The sequence below is a fragment of the Leopardus geoffroyi genome, chromosome B3 (assembly GCF_018350155.1).
Source record: "Leopardus geoffroyi isolate Oge1 chromosome B3, O.geoffroyi_Oge1_pat1.0, whole genome shotgun sequence".
Taxonomy (NCBI): Eukaryota; Metazoa; Chordata; class Mammalia; order Carnivora; family Felidae; genus Leopardus; species Leopardus geoffroyi.
This window is the reverse complement of record NC_059337.1, coordinates 7,650,671-7,665,124: the sequence shown is the minus strand read 5'-3', so window position 1 is coordinate 7,665,124 and position 14,454 is coordinate 7,650,671. Positions and strand designations below refer to the sequence as shown.

Sequence of the window (14,454 nt, the reverse complement as noted above, 5' to 3'; positions counted from 1 at the left end):
TCTCCCTCCTCCCTTATATTGGGAATGACAGTGGCACACAGAGGCACCAGGAGCTCTCCGTAGCCCTGTGTGTGGCACATGGGGCTACAGGCACCGCTGAATCTACAGTGAGGGCTCGGTGGAAAATGGAGCATGTCCCTCTGACCATTCCAGGGGGTGCGAGCACAGCCTAAAGATCCTCAATACCGAGAAACAGCACTGCCTGTGTTAGTGACTGGTTCACAGTTCTGATAAAATGGTAATTGTAATAATTTAATAGTAGCTCCCACTGACTGAAAACCCAGCTACATGGAAAACTCATCCAAGTAGTATACAAATATAATCATTCAGTACTCATAACAGCAAACATCTGAAGCAGTTATTAACAGTCTTGTTTCCTAGGAAAGAGAATTAAGGTTTAAGAACTTGCTCTACGTTACATGGGTAAGATGTGACAAATTCAGGATGCGAACCCGGGTCTGTCTTATGATAAGGGCTGAGTTCTCCAAGAGAGGAATAAATTTCACTGTGAAAATCCAAGTTCCAGAGGTTCCAAACACCCTACAGATACTTTCCACTCCTCGGGGGCCATTTTTTGGAAATCCAGCTCATAAGAAAAGTTCATTATCTGCTACGGGCCCTTTCCAGTCCCCCTTAAAACCACAGCGCCCAAGGAATGTCTCACTTCAAGGACATGCTCATCAGTTTTTGGTGAGTAGCCACAGTGTTCTATGACTTACATTCGAATTCTGAAAATGTCACTATGGGCCATGGGATTCAATGGAGTTCAAAGGTGGCTAAGACTATGCCCTAAGTGTCTAGGGCCTGGTTGTTCAAACCTGCTTCCTGGGACCCTGAATTCCACAGATCCTCACACATGGCTGCCCCCTCCACATCTGGGCACTACTTGGAAATGGCAGATGTAGGAAGCTGAAGACTGTTAACTCTGCTCTAGTGGTGAGAAGCTGTCCTCCCTGGGGAAGATAGAGTCTGCCCCCCACCAGAACTTCCAACCACTGCAACCCCATCCAGAACTTCTGGCTGGGGTTCCATTCTCTTACCAGTTCCCTCAAGAGGACCTCAAAATCCAGATGATCTAGATCCAGGTTTGGGGAAACCCTCTTACAACAAATCCGATCTTTCTAGAATAGTGCCATCCCATTGAACTTTTTAGTCATAAAAATATCATATACTACACTGTCTAACATGGTAGCCACTGGCCACATGTGACTACTGAGTACTTGAAATGTGGCTAGTGCGACCAAGGAAATGAATTTTTGAATTCTATTTAAGTAGTGTAAATTTAAATTCAAATATCCATATGTAGCCAAGGTACTGGATAGCACGGTTATAAATTTATCCAAGGAAAATCTGCTGTTCTTTTTCAACCATCATGGCCTCCTGATGAGCTTGTAACCTTGGGCCTTCTTATTCATCATGAAAAAAGTCTCCACCATGAAGTTTTCCAGGAGGGGTGTAATTAGCTCTACTTTGCAGCACTAAGAAACGTAAGGCACAAAGTGAGAAAGCTATTCAGAGAATCAGGAGAAAGGGCGGTTCTAGAGTCTCTAAGCTGAGAGTTACAGGCTGGTAGGGGCTCCCTCCTCGGACTCATTCCAGAGCCTTCTCTTGTGGCCAGTCTACTTTGTGATCAGGAAGAAAATACTCCCTTGTCACGGCCCCCTCAATGTTACCCACCAGAAATCAGTGACGAAGGTCTGAAGCTTGCTCCTCAGGAGACGGTATGGAAGATTGAACAGCTACGCCTCATTTCTAATCCCCAGACTTAAGTGGGGGTAACTTCTGACTCCAGGTGAAGTACAGGGGTTCAGCGGAGCTGGGTGGGGGGACTAGGGGTGGGGACCGCAGTCCTTGCTTACCTGAGGAACTTGTTGAGGTCTCCGTGCTTCATGTACTCAAAGACCATGATGAGCGGGTCACCGTCGCCACACACACCATAGAATTTGACAATGTGCTCGTGCTGCAGGTTGGTGAGCAACTCAGCCTCCCTCTGGAAATCCTTCCGGGCAGCCAGGGTGGGATCCTTCAGGGCCTGGAAACAATGCACGACATGCTTTTCAGCAACCGGAAGACCAGGGCCTGTCTGTTCCCCTCGTGGGAATAAACGTGCCCATGATAAAGACTGCGGGTTCACAACAAATCATGTCATCTCTCATGAAACAGAAACCAACTTTTTGACCCCGTCTCCCATCCACCAGCCAGTGATTTCAATTCATGCTCATCTCAGAGCCCTACACTCCCCCCGAGGTTGGTGTGAATGGCAGAGGGAGGGAGCTGTGGAGGTGGAAAATCTGACAAAGGTCTCTTCCCCTAAGGCTTCCTTCAAGAAATGGTCCCACAGCTAAAAGAAACAGTGGGAAAACCACCACCCCATTGCTTGAACTCTACAAATTAGCCTTTGCCCAGAGCCTACCAGAAATCAGGCAGACAACATAATAAAGTCTCCTTGTTCTTTCTACTTCTTGAGTTTAGATGGTGAAGGAGTACGTATTTGCAGAGAAACATGAACGTGTTGGCTTCTAGAAGGCGCCTGTGTCCTCCTAGTAGGAAGGTGAAGGAGGCACTGGAGAGTGAGTGGGGCTGCAGCTATGGGGAAGGCAGTGAACAGGAAGCAGCCTCCGGGTCCACTCAGGACCAGAATGGGGTGAAGTCCCTCCAAGTCCCAGGGCGGGATGGGGAGGTGGGCATCCGGTGGCCACTACAATGCCACGATGTAGCCCCTGTGGGGAGGGAGAACCCAGGAAGAGCGGGAGGCATCAGACCTGCCCCAGGGCCCAGGAAGATAAATGGGCAAGCAATGGCCAGGAGGGGTGTCAGGTAGGAGTGTGGTGGCTCCAGCACAAGAAGGGGACCGTGAGACTGATATGGAAGACGCTGAGTACATCAAGGGATCGTGGACAGGGCACTGCCACGGGGATGCAGCCATGTTAGGCCAGAGGAGCATGACCAGTGAAGGAGAGGGCCCCTTCCTGCAGGAGACACGGCCTGGGCAGGTGTGCGCACACATTTCTTTGGGCTTCCTCAACTTCCCCACAAGCTCAGAAGGCAAATGGGGCCAAACAACACCCACTTCCTTCAGCCAACATGGTTTAGTAACCTCACGGGACACAACACGAGGCAATGAGGGGGGGAGGGTGAAGTATGCACACTATGTTCAGATGAGTGAAATCCAGACCGGCATGAGATGGGTTTGCATCCTCTCTGCCAAGCATGTGGCCTTTTTGGTGGTTTAGGCAGACCGCGCTCCCCCGTAGACCGTGGTACCACCAAAAGCCCCCCCACCCCCTCCCCCGCGGCCCCAGCGAGGTCTTTCTCAGGCCACCGCAATGCCCGTTAACTGAAATCCACAGGGCTGCCTCGGCTGACAGCGCTGTGGGAACATGAATATGCAAGCCTCATATCTAGGGGGCCCATCAGACCTCATCAGTCATTTGCACACATTACTGATGATGGACTCGGCACCAGAAGGGCCCTAAACATCACCAGCTTCCACCTGCTCCTTTCTAGAGTTGGGAGAAACTGAGGCCCAGCCCTGTCTGGGAGTCAGTCCACATTCACACGTCTGAAATGACAGAGGCGTACAGTTCAACAGGACCTCAGCCCCTCTTGACCCCCAGCGTTCAGTGGCAGTGCCTCTCGCCGCGGTCTCTCAGCCAGAGGTCAAATCCACTCCAACTTCAACCAATACCACCTTTCATTCTTTTCAAAATTCGGAGCTTTCACCAAAAACGTGTTTGAGTAAACGATTCTACTATTGACAGAAATGTTGGAATTGACCCGGTGTAGCTTTCCCACGTGACGGGTCAGGAAACTGAGGTCTCGAATGGGGAAGTGACTTGCCAAAGACCATGCCAAGAAGCCATAGCTTGAATCTGGAGCCCAGGATACTTTCCTGTGCAGCGCACCTGCTGCATTAATTTACCAGATGAATCGGTCACTAGGTATGTCCCCAAGGGAACAGTGGGCACAGAAGTTAAACAGTGTGAAAGGGCAGAGGAGAAGGCCAGGAAAGGCGAGAATGTGGCCTGATGGCAGAGGGACCAGGCCCCACAAGGATGCTGAGCTGGTGTGCAGACCCAGACCGGAAGGAAGGTGGGCGGTCCAGCCCATCGCTGACTTTGCCGCCTCTGATCTCATGTGCGCTCCTCTTCTGCTCTGGCTGCCTTCTCAGGGAAGCTACCCAGTAATGAAGGAGTAGGCTGCTGTGTGCCCACGTCCAGCAGTAACGATGGCATTCACAAAGCCTTCTTGCTATGGGTGGAAGAAGGCAGGGTCATGGTGAGACAGGGTCCTCTTGGTGACCCAGCTCCTGAGCTGCATGGGCTGGGCCATGGGCAGAGGATGACTGCCGGTGATTTATTTGTTTTCATGAAGAATAAGAGGGGGGAGAAAAAGAGGAACCCAGCATGGGTGGGATAGAGGACTACAAAGATTTATGTGAATGCTGGATTTACGAGAAGGAAAAGTAGATCAAATTTGGGGCCAGCCAAATGGCCTCTCTCCATCTCTGTAAATCATTCTTTTGCACCGTCTGGACACCAATGGCAGTCACGGGATATTTCCGTTCTCAGCTCTCAAGCAATGCCAGCCAGCATCCCCAAGCCTGGCACCCTGCACTGCCAGGAGGACAGAGGCTCCTCATTTGGGAGACGGGGCACAAAGCAACCGCTGTCTCCGAGTCTCACCACAGCCTTTCTCTGCTGCCAGTTCCCTCTCTGCCTTCACACTGCGATTTCCGGTTCCTGGGTCCAACCTGAAGTTCCTGTGTAACTGGCAAAAAGTCGGGTTTGGTATCTGGGGTCCAGGGATGCACGTGGCCCCAACCCCTAGGGATAGATGCATCTGGGACAGAGATGACAGGAGGAGACTAATGAGGAGGAAAACCAGCTCAGAGACTCTCCTGCACGGTTCAGGGGCATCCACACACCCAACCCCTTCCTCGGGGCTGGGAAACCTCAAAGTGGATCACCAGTCAGTGGCACCGGTGAGCGCCGGGGGCAGAACTGGTGCTCATCACGGCTGCCAACCATTATTGCAGGGAGTTGGGTCTCACCGACGGGTCTCTGAAGCCGAGGCGGCTCCTACCTAGGTCCTTTGAGCAGTATCCGTAGAACAAAGAGATCTGCAATTTGCCCCCTAACTTGTCTCCTTTCTTGTCCCCCCAAATTTGAGGACAACACACTTTCTGATCTTCCTCTCTAAGTGTGCCAGCTCTCACGTTCCCCCCCCCCGCCCCCACCAGGCCTGGGTCCCACTGGGGCCCCTTGGTCACATGGAAGGGAAGCCATCCTGACGGCAAGAACACTCGAACTTCTCAGTAGCTCCCGACTCTGTCAAGGTCATTTAACATCCTCCTCTTGTCCAGCCTCAGGGCTGCCGCCTTCCAGTTTCCTTTTCTCTTGCAGGGGGGTGGGGGTGGGGCGGAGGGATAGTTCAAAGTGTTTGGTTTCATATTGCATTCTCACACCGAAACCCATTTAATATGTGCGGGGATGCACGCATTTCTAAACGTCCAAACTTTTAATATTCAAACACGCACACGTCAATTAACACTTTTTAAGTATAAAAATCATCTTTCTCTTAGTCTGAAAATCCGCAGCCACTTCTTGCTGACAGTCTCAAACGATTTTATGAGAGAGGAAGATGGGTAGTTATTACAGACATGGATGCCCTTCTCTCATCTGTCTTCTTAGCTTAAAACTGGCCTTTGGCTTCCTGCTGTTTTCAGGATAAAATCCCAAACCCTTAAGACAGTGATAGGCTCCAAACGTCAGGTCTCCCCATCTCTCTCTGCCTCATTTCCTCCCATACCCTCTTCCCCTTTATTCATTACACTTCAGTCTCATTGGTCTTTCTGTCCTTTGTACCCACCAAACTTTTACCTGCTTCAGGCCCTTTGCACATGCGGTTCTTTTGGCCAGAAAAACTCTCCACCAAGTTATAGCCACATGACTGGCCAAATTCACTGGTACTGTCCATTACCCTCTGAGGAACATCCTGACTGGCATCTATTATGCCCTGAATACTCACTGCTAATTGGATACTCAGACAGATACTTCTGTCCCAGAGGGGAGCTTGCCAAGGGTCAGCTCTGATTGCTTCCCAAAATCATTTATGATCCATCTGTTAATGTCATTGCTTAATGTAATGAAACGTCATAGAAAGCAATGAAATATGAGTACAAAATGTTGGCTGTTTTTATGGAGCCTGAGATGAAGACTTTAGAGAAACCTACTAAAGGTCGGTGTTTAGAAAGTGTTAAGAATAAGAGGAAAACCTATGTTTTTAAGAAATTGGGAAAATAGTAAAAATCTGAGATTCTGCACTAAAAATGTTTTAAGTGCCTATTCCAGTGCAAACTAACTGAAACTGGAAATCATGATTGCCCCAAACAAAAACAAAACAACTCTCCAAACTAAAGGGAACTCAAGAGCTGACATTCAGACAAACTGGAAGAAACAGATTATTAGATCCAAATGATTAAAACCGTCAATAACCACAACATGAATTTCCTGCAGATAAAATTAATTTCGTAGGAATAGGCTGATAGCGATGTTAAAACAAGTAAATGCTCAAAGAGAGTGAAGAAATAATTATTTCAAAAAAACCCAAAAAAACCAAGAAGGTATGCCACCAAAAGAGGGAGAAATAAAATTCAGATAACAACAAAACCGTGAACCAATTAGGCATCTTGGAAGTCGATTATGTGGTTCATTGAAGTTAAAACAAAAGCCTCCACAGACAGGACAAGCGCTACACTAGATTAAACCACAAGAATTCATGACTTGGAGCAATGGGGAGACTCCCCCGGGGCAGAGCATGGAGAGACACGGGGAACCAGGAAAAGCAGTGACGAGGGGCCCATCCCCTCATCTGGGAAGGAGAAGGTCTGCCTGGATCTGAGGTGGCCCCACCATTGATTCACTGCGGGTCCTTGGGCGAACTGCTTGACCTCTCTCTGCGTGCCTCAGTGTCCACTTCTGTGAAATGGGGATAGCGGCGATGCCTAATGCTTCTGGAGGCCGTGGGAACAAACCTTCACCCGCACACATTACTAAGAGCAGGGCCCAGCATATCGTGAGCACCATAATCAGCACTCTCTGTGAGATGCTGCTGTCATCATTCTGTACATGCCCTCCTCTTCTTCCGGAAACTTCCCTTCTGGGCTCTACTGTGCTAGAATTCAGACATGTGAGCTACAGAGGCCTGTGCATCCCCTCTCCTCTTTCATCCCCAGGGTCTCATTCAGTGCCAGGCACATAGTAAGTGTTCAATAAATATTTATGGCATGAATAAATGGGGCATATTTTTAGGAATACGATCAATCTTTGAAAGAAAAGTCTTTTATAGCACACTGAATTATTACAAAACTAATACCAGTGTTTCCTCAATGTAAGGAAAAAATTAAATACTGCCAACACCCCCAGAAGGGCTCCCACCGCATGCCCCGCCCCTCCAGTATTCCTTCTCTCACCCCAAAGGTGACCACTACACTGACTTATGCAGTCCATGGTCTTGGCTTTTGTAAAATACTTGCGACTATCTAAACATAAATCCCTTACCACTAGAGTTCAGTTTTACTTGTTTTTTAAACTTGAAATAAGTGTTTTTTAAACTTGAAATATCTATAGATATATATAGATATAGATATATAGATATATATAAATATATATCTATATATCTAGATGATACATAGCTAGCTAGATGATACATAGATAGATAGATAGATAGATAGACAAATAGGTGGGTGGATGGATGGATAGATAGATGATTGATAGATTAGATGACAGATGATAGAAAGATGAGAGAGGATAATGGTAGATAGATGATAGACGAATAGACAGAAAGATAGATAGATGATAGGTAGATGATAGATGGATAGATAGAAAGATAGCAGATGAATGGATAGATGATAGATAGATGATAGATGAATGGATAGATAGAGAGATAGATAGATAAATAGATAAATATGTAGGTGGATAGATGGATACATAGATGATAGACAGATGATAGGTAGATAGATGCTAGAAAGATAGATGATAGATAGATAGATAGATAGATAGACAAATAGGTGGGTGGATGGATGGATAGATAGATGATTGATAGATTAGATGATAGATGATAGAAAGGTGAGAGAGGATAATGGTAGATAGATGATAGATAGACGGATAGACAGAAAGATAGATGGATGATAGGTAGATGATAGATGGATAGATAGAAAGATAGCAGATGAATGGATAGATGATAGATAGATGATAGATGAATGGATAGATAGAGAGACAGATAGATAAATAGATAAATAGATAAATAGGTAGGTGGATAGATGGATACATAGATGATAGACAGATGATAGGTAGATAGATGCTAGAAAGATAGATGATAGATAGATGATAGATAGATAGATAGATAGATAGATAGACAAATAGGTGGGTGGATGGATGGATAGATAGATGATTGATAGATTAGATGATAGATGATAGAAAGATGAGAGAGGATAATGGTAGATAGATGATAGACGAATAGACAGACAGAAAGATAGATGGATGATAGGTAGATGATAGATAGATGGATAGATAGAAAGATAGCAGATGAATGGATAGATGATAGATAGATGATAGATGAATGGATAGATAGATAGATAGATAGATAGATAGATAAATAGGTAGGTGGATAGATGGATACATAGATGATAGATGATAGGTAGATAGATGCTAGAAAGATAGATGATAGATAGATAGATAGATAGATAGATAGATAGATAGATAGATAATGGGTACAGGTCTAGAAATAGAAGTGCTAGGTCACACAGTATGCTAATGGTCTAGAATACCAAACTTTTTCAAAATGATTATACTGCTGCGCCTTCTCACTAGCACTTGGTATTGTCACCACTATGTTGTCATTCTGCTTGGTGTTCACTGGTCTCTCAATATGGCCAACTTGCATTTTTCTGATGATTAATTAGGTTGGACACCTTTCTCATATTCTTATCAGCTATTGGCTATCAGAAGAGACTCTTCGAGATCTTTTGAACAAATGTATTCTCTGTCAAACGACTATTTAAAAGTGGCACCACCTATTTAAAAATATAAACCACATATTATCAGTCTTACACTACCTTTATGCACAAATTACGCTCTGTCTTGCCCTGCTCTCCTTCTTTCTTGGGTCTTCTTTTGTCTCCCCAGCAGACTACAAGCATCTTCAGAACAGAGGCTGTGATGTCTGCTCCGTCTCCCCTATTGCAACCACCGGGCAAAAGATTCTTGCCAACTGATTTAAAACCACAATTTGGGGAAAACCCAACCTTGGGTTATACTCAGATGTGTTCTCTGAAAGTCCACAATTACCCTGCACCAATATGAGAACAGCCTCAAGAGGAAGGAGCCTGCACAAAGCAGTAAAATCTAAAGAGGATGAGAAACAGGAAACACTATTTCTCGACCATTCTCTAGAGTAAATGAGTGTCTTCTCCAGGGGCTGGAGTCTGGGTGGATCCCCTGGGCTGCAAATGTTGTAAAATCCTGGGGCACTCGTCTCCTCCACATTCCCAGACCCAAGGAGAGAAGAAAACCATCTTAAAAAGATGAACACAGAAACACATTTTCTGCATTCTCCAATCCGGGTACTGCCCTTTAACGCCTGACCACTCAGTGAGGAACATTTCCCAAGGTTTGGGGCCATCATTTCATTTCCTGCTCAAAGCACAAAAATGTCCATTTCATTTACCAGTCCCCAGACGGATCTTGGAATGCCCAGTGGATTAGTGTCTCCCGATAAATTAAAAGTTTCAGAGCAGTGCAGAATCCTTGTTTGGAGACAAAATTAGAAATCTTTCCACTCCCCTGGTCCAAGCTGTTTAAAGACCTTCTTGCTTATCTGACCATCCTGCGCCTATGGAGGTACACTGAACAAGTTTATTCTCAGGCAGTCTAGCAATAATAATGATTAGCCTTCACAGAAAATATACTCTAGTTCCTTATTTATTTTCCAGATCCTTGGCCAGCAGACAATGCCTACTTTTGTAACATATACATATATTTTTTCTAATAGATATGTGTGTGTGTGTGTGTGTGTGTGTGTGTGTGGAGAGAGAGAGACAGAGAGAGAGAGAGAGAGAGAGAGAGAGAGAGAGAGAGAGAGTAGTTGTAACAGGTAGCATATGGCCCTCAAAGCCTAAGATATTTATTATCTGGCCCTTTTAGAGAACAGGTTCAGCACCACCTATTCTAGCTGGTCAGTGTAAGCTTGGAAAGCCATATGTCATGTGTCTAAGCACATTCAATAAGACCAACATTGAGAATGATGGTGATAATAAAAACCAGTAGCAAGTACTCTTTATTGAGCATTTACTATGTCCCAAACAATGGATGAACAATTTTACATGTTGTGTGATTTCATCACCAATGCTTTTAAGGAAGGATATTATATTTCCCATTGTACAGATAAAGAAACTGAGGGCTGGAGATGTTACGTGTCTTGTGTGAGGTTGCACAGCTAATCAGTGGCAGGTTGGGGTCTCCCTCAGGCTCTCTGACTCCCCCGCTATCCCTGGGGGCTGCAGAGCATCTGTGGAGGCCATCTGCCCTCTGTGGACAGGCAACATGCAGACACACAAGACTGTGAATATACAGACCCCAAAGTCACAGAAGCATGGAACTGTCATTGTGAGTGGTTTGGTTGGAGCCCTCAGTGCTAAGGGCGGGACCCTTTTAAGGTCCCAGTGAGAGTCCTCATGGGGGGGCGGTATCTCTTGCTCTCAGCCCAGGACACCAGGCAGAATTCACCCTCCTCTCAGAGGCCTTCCTGTGGCACCCATGGAGGTCAGTCCACGCTCCAGAGCAGGGCTCCTGACACCTACTTGGCCCTTGTCCGTACAAATCATGTTCAAAGATTTGTTTAGCACTGATTTATAGGAGAAGCTGTTCTCTGCGGGCTGAGTGCGGGGTGGGGAACTGGTGGTAAGTCTCTTCTCTACCACCCCACACAATTCAGCTCCTGCACTGCTGGCTCAGCAAGACAAAAGTCCTGTGGTTCCTGGGTCCATCTAAGTACCTGCCAGGAGGCGGTTACCCTCGGGGGTCTGAACCCGGATCACATGCGTGGGGGTGTAAGAAATTTTTCTGGGTTCACTCACTAGTCTCCCTGTGCTTAGTTAGTAGCCGGTCCTTCCCCACTCTTCTCCTTCTATTCCCAGTGACGTCTGCTGCCCTTGACCGGGGGCTCCCAGATTCTCCTTCAGCCGCCCACCCTTCACTCAATTCTATTCCTGGGAAACGTCAAGTGACTCTCCAGGCACGGACGACACATCCTGTTGAGGTCACTGAGGAGGGAGGAGGGCCAGCTGGGGACAAGGATGGCGACCCAGGCCCTTTCACAGGCTGACGTGCTCCTCAACTGCACCTCAGGCACAGCCCCCTTAGGTGCCGCAGTTCTTGACTTCCAAAGTCAGAGGAAGTCGGTGTGGATCCAACGGAAATCTCGCTGCCCTTAGAGCGAGGGTCCCTGATTACAATGGATGAAGAATGCCCCTTCACACCAGGAATGGAGCGAGCCTCTCCCGCCTGCTCCCCGGCCCCCAGCACCCCCTCCTCCTTCCTGGGGCCCACAGACCTCTGGGATTTACCTTCACGGCCACGAGCATCTTGTCCTTGGTCGGGCTGAGGTTGTAGCACTCGGCCAGGAAGACCTTGCCAAAGGCTCCCTCGCCCAGTTCCCGCTTCAACACGATGTCCCTCCTCTTAATGTGCTGCACGTCTGTAGGAGGGGGACAGAGGGGAGAGCAGCTGATCAGTCCTAGGCACCTGTCCTCATGACAGCAGGGGGTCCTACTTCTGGGTCCACAGCCAGGGAGAGGCAGACGCGGCCAGGAACCCCAACTCGGGCATGACAACGGGCATCATGTTGTGGTTTCAGTCTGACGCAGAACCAAATCTCACCTCTGTCCCTGACCCACCCCAAACCTGTCTAACAGCTGCCTCAGCTGGAAAACAGAATCAACAGTAGCTAAAGCACAGGATTCTGGTATAACTAGCTAGTGTGTGTGTGTGTGTGTGTGTGTGTGATATACACACATATAGATCAGTCTCAACAGCTACTCTCATGTCACAGGAATCCCCTGGGCATAGTGCACATTCTGATTCAGTCAGTAGCTCTGAGAATCTGCACTTCTGACAAACCCTCAGGTAACCTGTGTGCTGTGGGCCCTTGGACCACACTTGGAATCGTGAGGTCTCTGGGGTGTTCAAAATCAGGTTTGAATCCTGACTCCACCTCCTGGCTCGTTTTTTGGGCTTGGGGAAGTTATTTCATCCCAGTGCCTCGATGTCCTCATCTATAAAATGGGATTAATACCAATACCTTTCTTGTTGAAGTCTTGTAAAGATATGAGATAATCCATTTGAAGAGTCTGGCCTGGCACCTGGGACAGTGTGTGTGTGTGCGCACACACATGCACACACACGATTCTTGTTATATAAGAATGGCTGTGACAATCCTAGCACGGTGCCTGGTTTGTGATTGAGATGACTCTGTGGCAGCTAAATTATCTGGGGGAAGCCTTTACTTGACAAATCCCTCTCCTCTGGAAGACCAATGAGATCATGAAAGCCAAATCCAGAGACTGTCCCAGAACCACGGTCCAGGCAGAGAACAGCCGCGACCCCCCTCCACTAATTCAGCAGGCTAAGTCCATCTGCCAGGAGAAAGCAGAGATATCACCTCAGCCGTCCCATCTACTTGGAAAGAATGCTACAAAGGAATAGAACGAGCAGGGGGCTAGTGATGTAAGGCACAAGCCAGAGGTTTGCTCACTGACCTTCCCCTTAAGGGTGCAACAGGCAGAAGCCCACTGAACATCTGTATTAACACTACAAAGAGCATTGCAGAGCCAGGAAAGAGGATTGTCTCAAATGACCTTGTCATAAACCAAAAATGGAAGACAGAGGACTATGGCAGACTGTCCCCATGAGCGAGGACACATGTGACAGGAACAGACGAGGGTGGCTGCAAGGCTTTGCTTAGTGTTTTGGTTGGCTTGGGAATTCCTTTCAGAATAGACTATACAAACCTCTTTGTTTTTGTTTTTGTTTTGTTTTTTCCTATCAGAATTCTTGGTCTCCCCACGGTGTCCCAGATGACCCGCGGATCTGTGGGAGGAAGCATTTACAGAGCATTTTTCTCTCCTCCCCCGCAAGACAGAGCTGCAGGCTCCCAGCGGCTGGTGGCCGCTCCTCACGGGCCACGTGACTGCCAGGTGGCTGCCGTGCTCTGCAGGGCTTTGCCCCAGTCTTCGCAACAAGGGAATTAAAAATTGGTTCCCTTCTTTACACCCTCTGTTGCTATTTCTTAGCCTCTGAGGAATGGTATTTGTCGGCCTTGAAGGGGAAGGCTAAAGAGTCTCCCACCGAGACAAAATGGGAGGTCAGGACCTGTCTCGGGGGAGGCCATCTGCTCATCACGGCATAATCATTCCCGGGTGACTAGTGATGACGCACGGGGTCCTGCAAGGTGAGCATCCTGGCGTGGCCGCGGAGCAGAAATGGGCTGGGAAGGCAGCTTTATAAGGCCACGTCTGCACTTCTGAACATCGCAAGGACTGGTAAGGAATGAGAGGTCAGGATCGAGACCTGGATCCTCCACACGGTATGGGCTTGGGCGCCTCACAAAGCATCTTAGGACTCAGTTTCCTTATCTATAAAATGGGTGTGGGAAGATAACACAAGTTCTACTTACCTACTACATGAGCCATTGCATATGAAGGTTTGTAATTCCTTAAGTCTTCTTAAGTGTTGCATCATTATGGATATTATTTTACAAGCAGGAGAAACAAGGGACAAGTCAGGAGTCCCCAGCTGATGGCTGAGACGGGACTAGAATCCAGAGCATCAGGACAGGCCAGAGTAGCCAAACCACTAGGGACAAGCTCCCTTTGGCCCCAGACCCCACCCAGACCCCAGCCTCCCTCGGCACTGTAAGAGGGCAGTGTTGTTCTCAAACCTGAGCTGCCACAGAATCATCTAGAAGGCTCGTTAGAGCAAATGGCTGGGTCCTTCTCCCAGAGATTTCCATTTGCTAGGTCTAGGTCGGGGCCTAAGAATTTGCCTTTCTAGTAAGTTCCTGAGTAATGCTGACGTTGCTGGTCCGGGCACCCCACTTCAAGAACCACTGGAACAGGAGGGCATGGGAAGGGGAGGAATTGGCCAGCTCTTAACAGACAGTCGCGTGTCCGCAAATGCTGTATCCGTTTTTCACCATCCGAAGGCCTGCAAGCCTGGACTTACCAGAGGCCCCTCCTCCCTGCCGAGCTGTGCAGCCTGGGCTGCATCGAGGTCCTTCTCAGGGCCTCAACTACTCATGCATGTGATGGTGATCATGCCTCTCTCACCTCCTTATGTTCCGGACACACCCCCATAAAGGCAAAGCTAACAGTATATAAATCTCTGGGTCCCTTGG

General features: G+C 47.8%; 1 protein-coding gene across 1 annotated transcript in view; it reads right to left on the bottom strand.

Moving 5' to 3' along the window:
- Positions 1-14,454, bottom strand: part of NTRK3 (neurotrophic receptor tyrosine kinase 3) — a 397,129-nt gene that overhangs the window by 68,409 nt on the left and 314,266 nt on the right. The window contains 2 exon segments of the mRNA XM_045448711.1: positions 1,860-2,032; positions 11,627-11,757. Coding sequence (XP_045304667.1) covers positions 1,860-2,032; positions 11,627-11,757 — 304 coding nt within the window.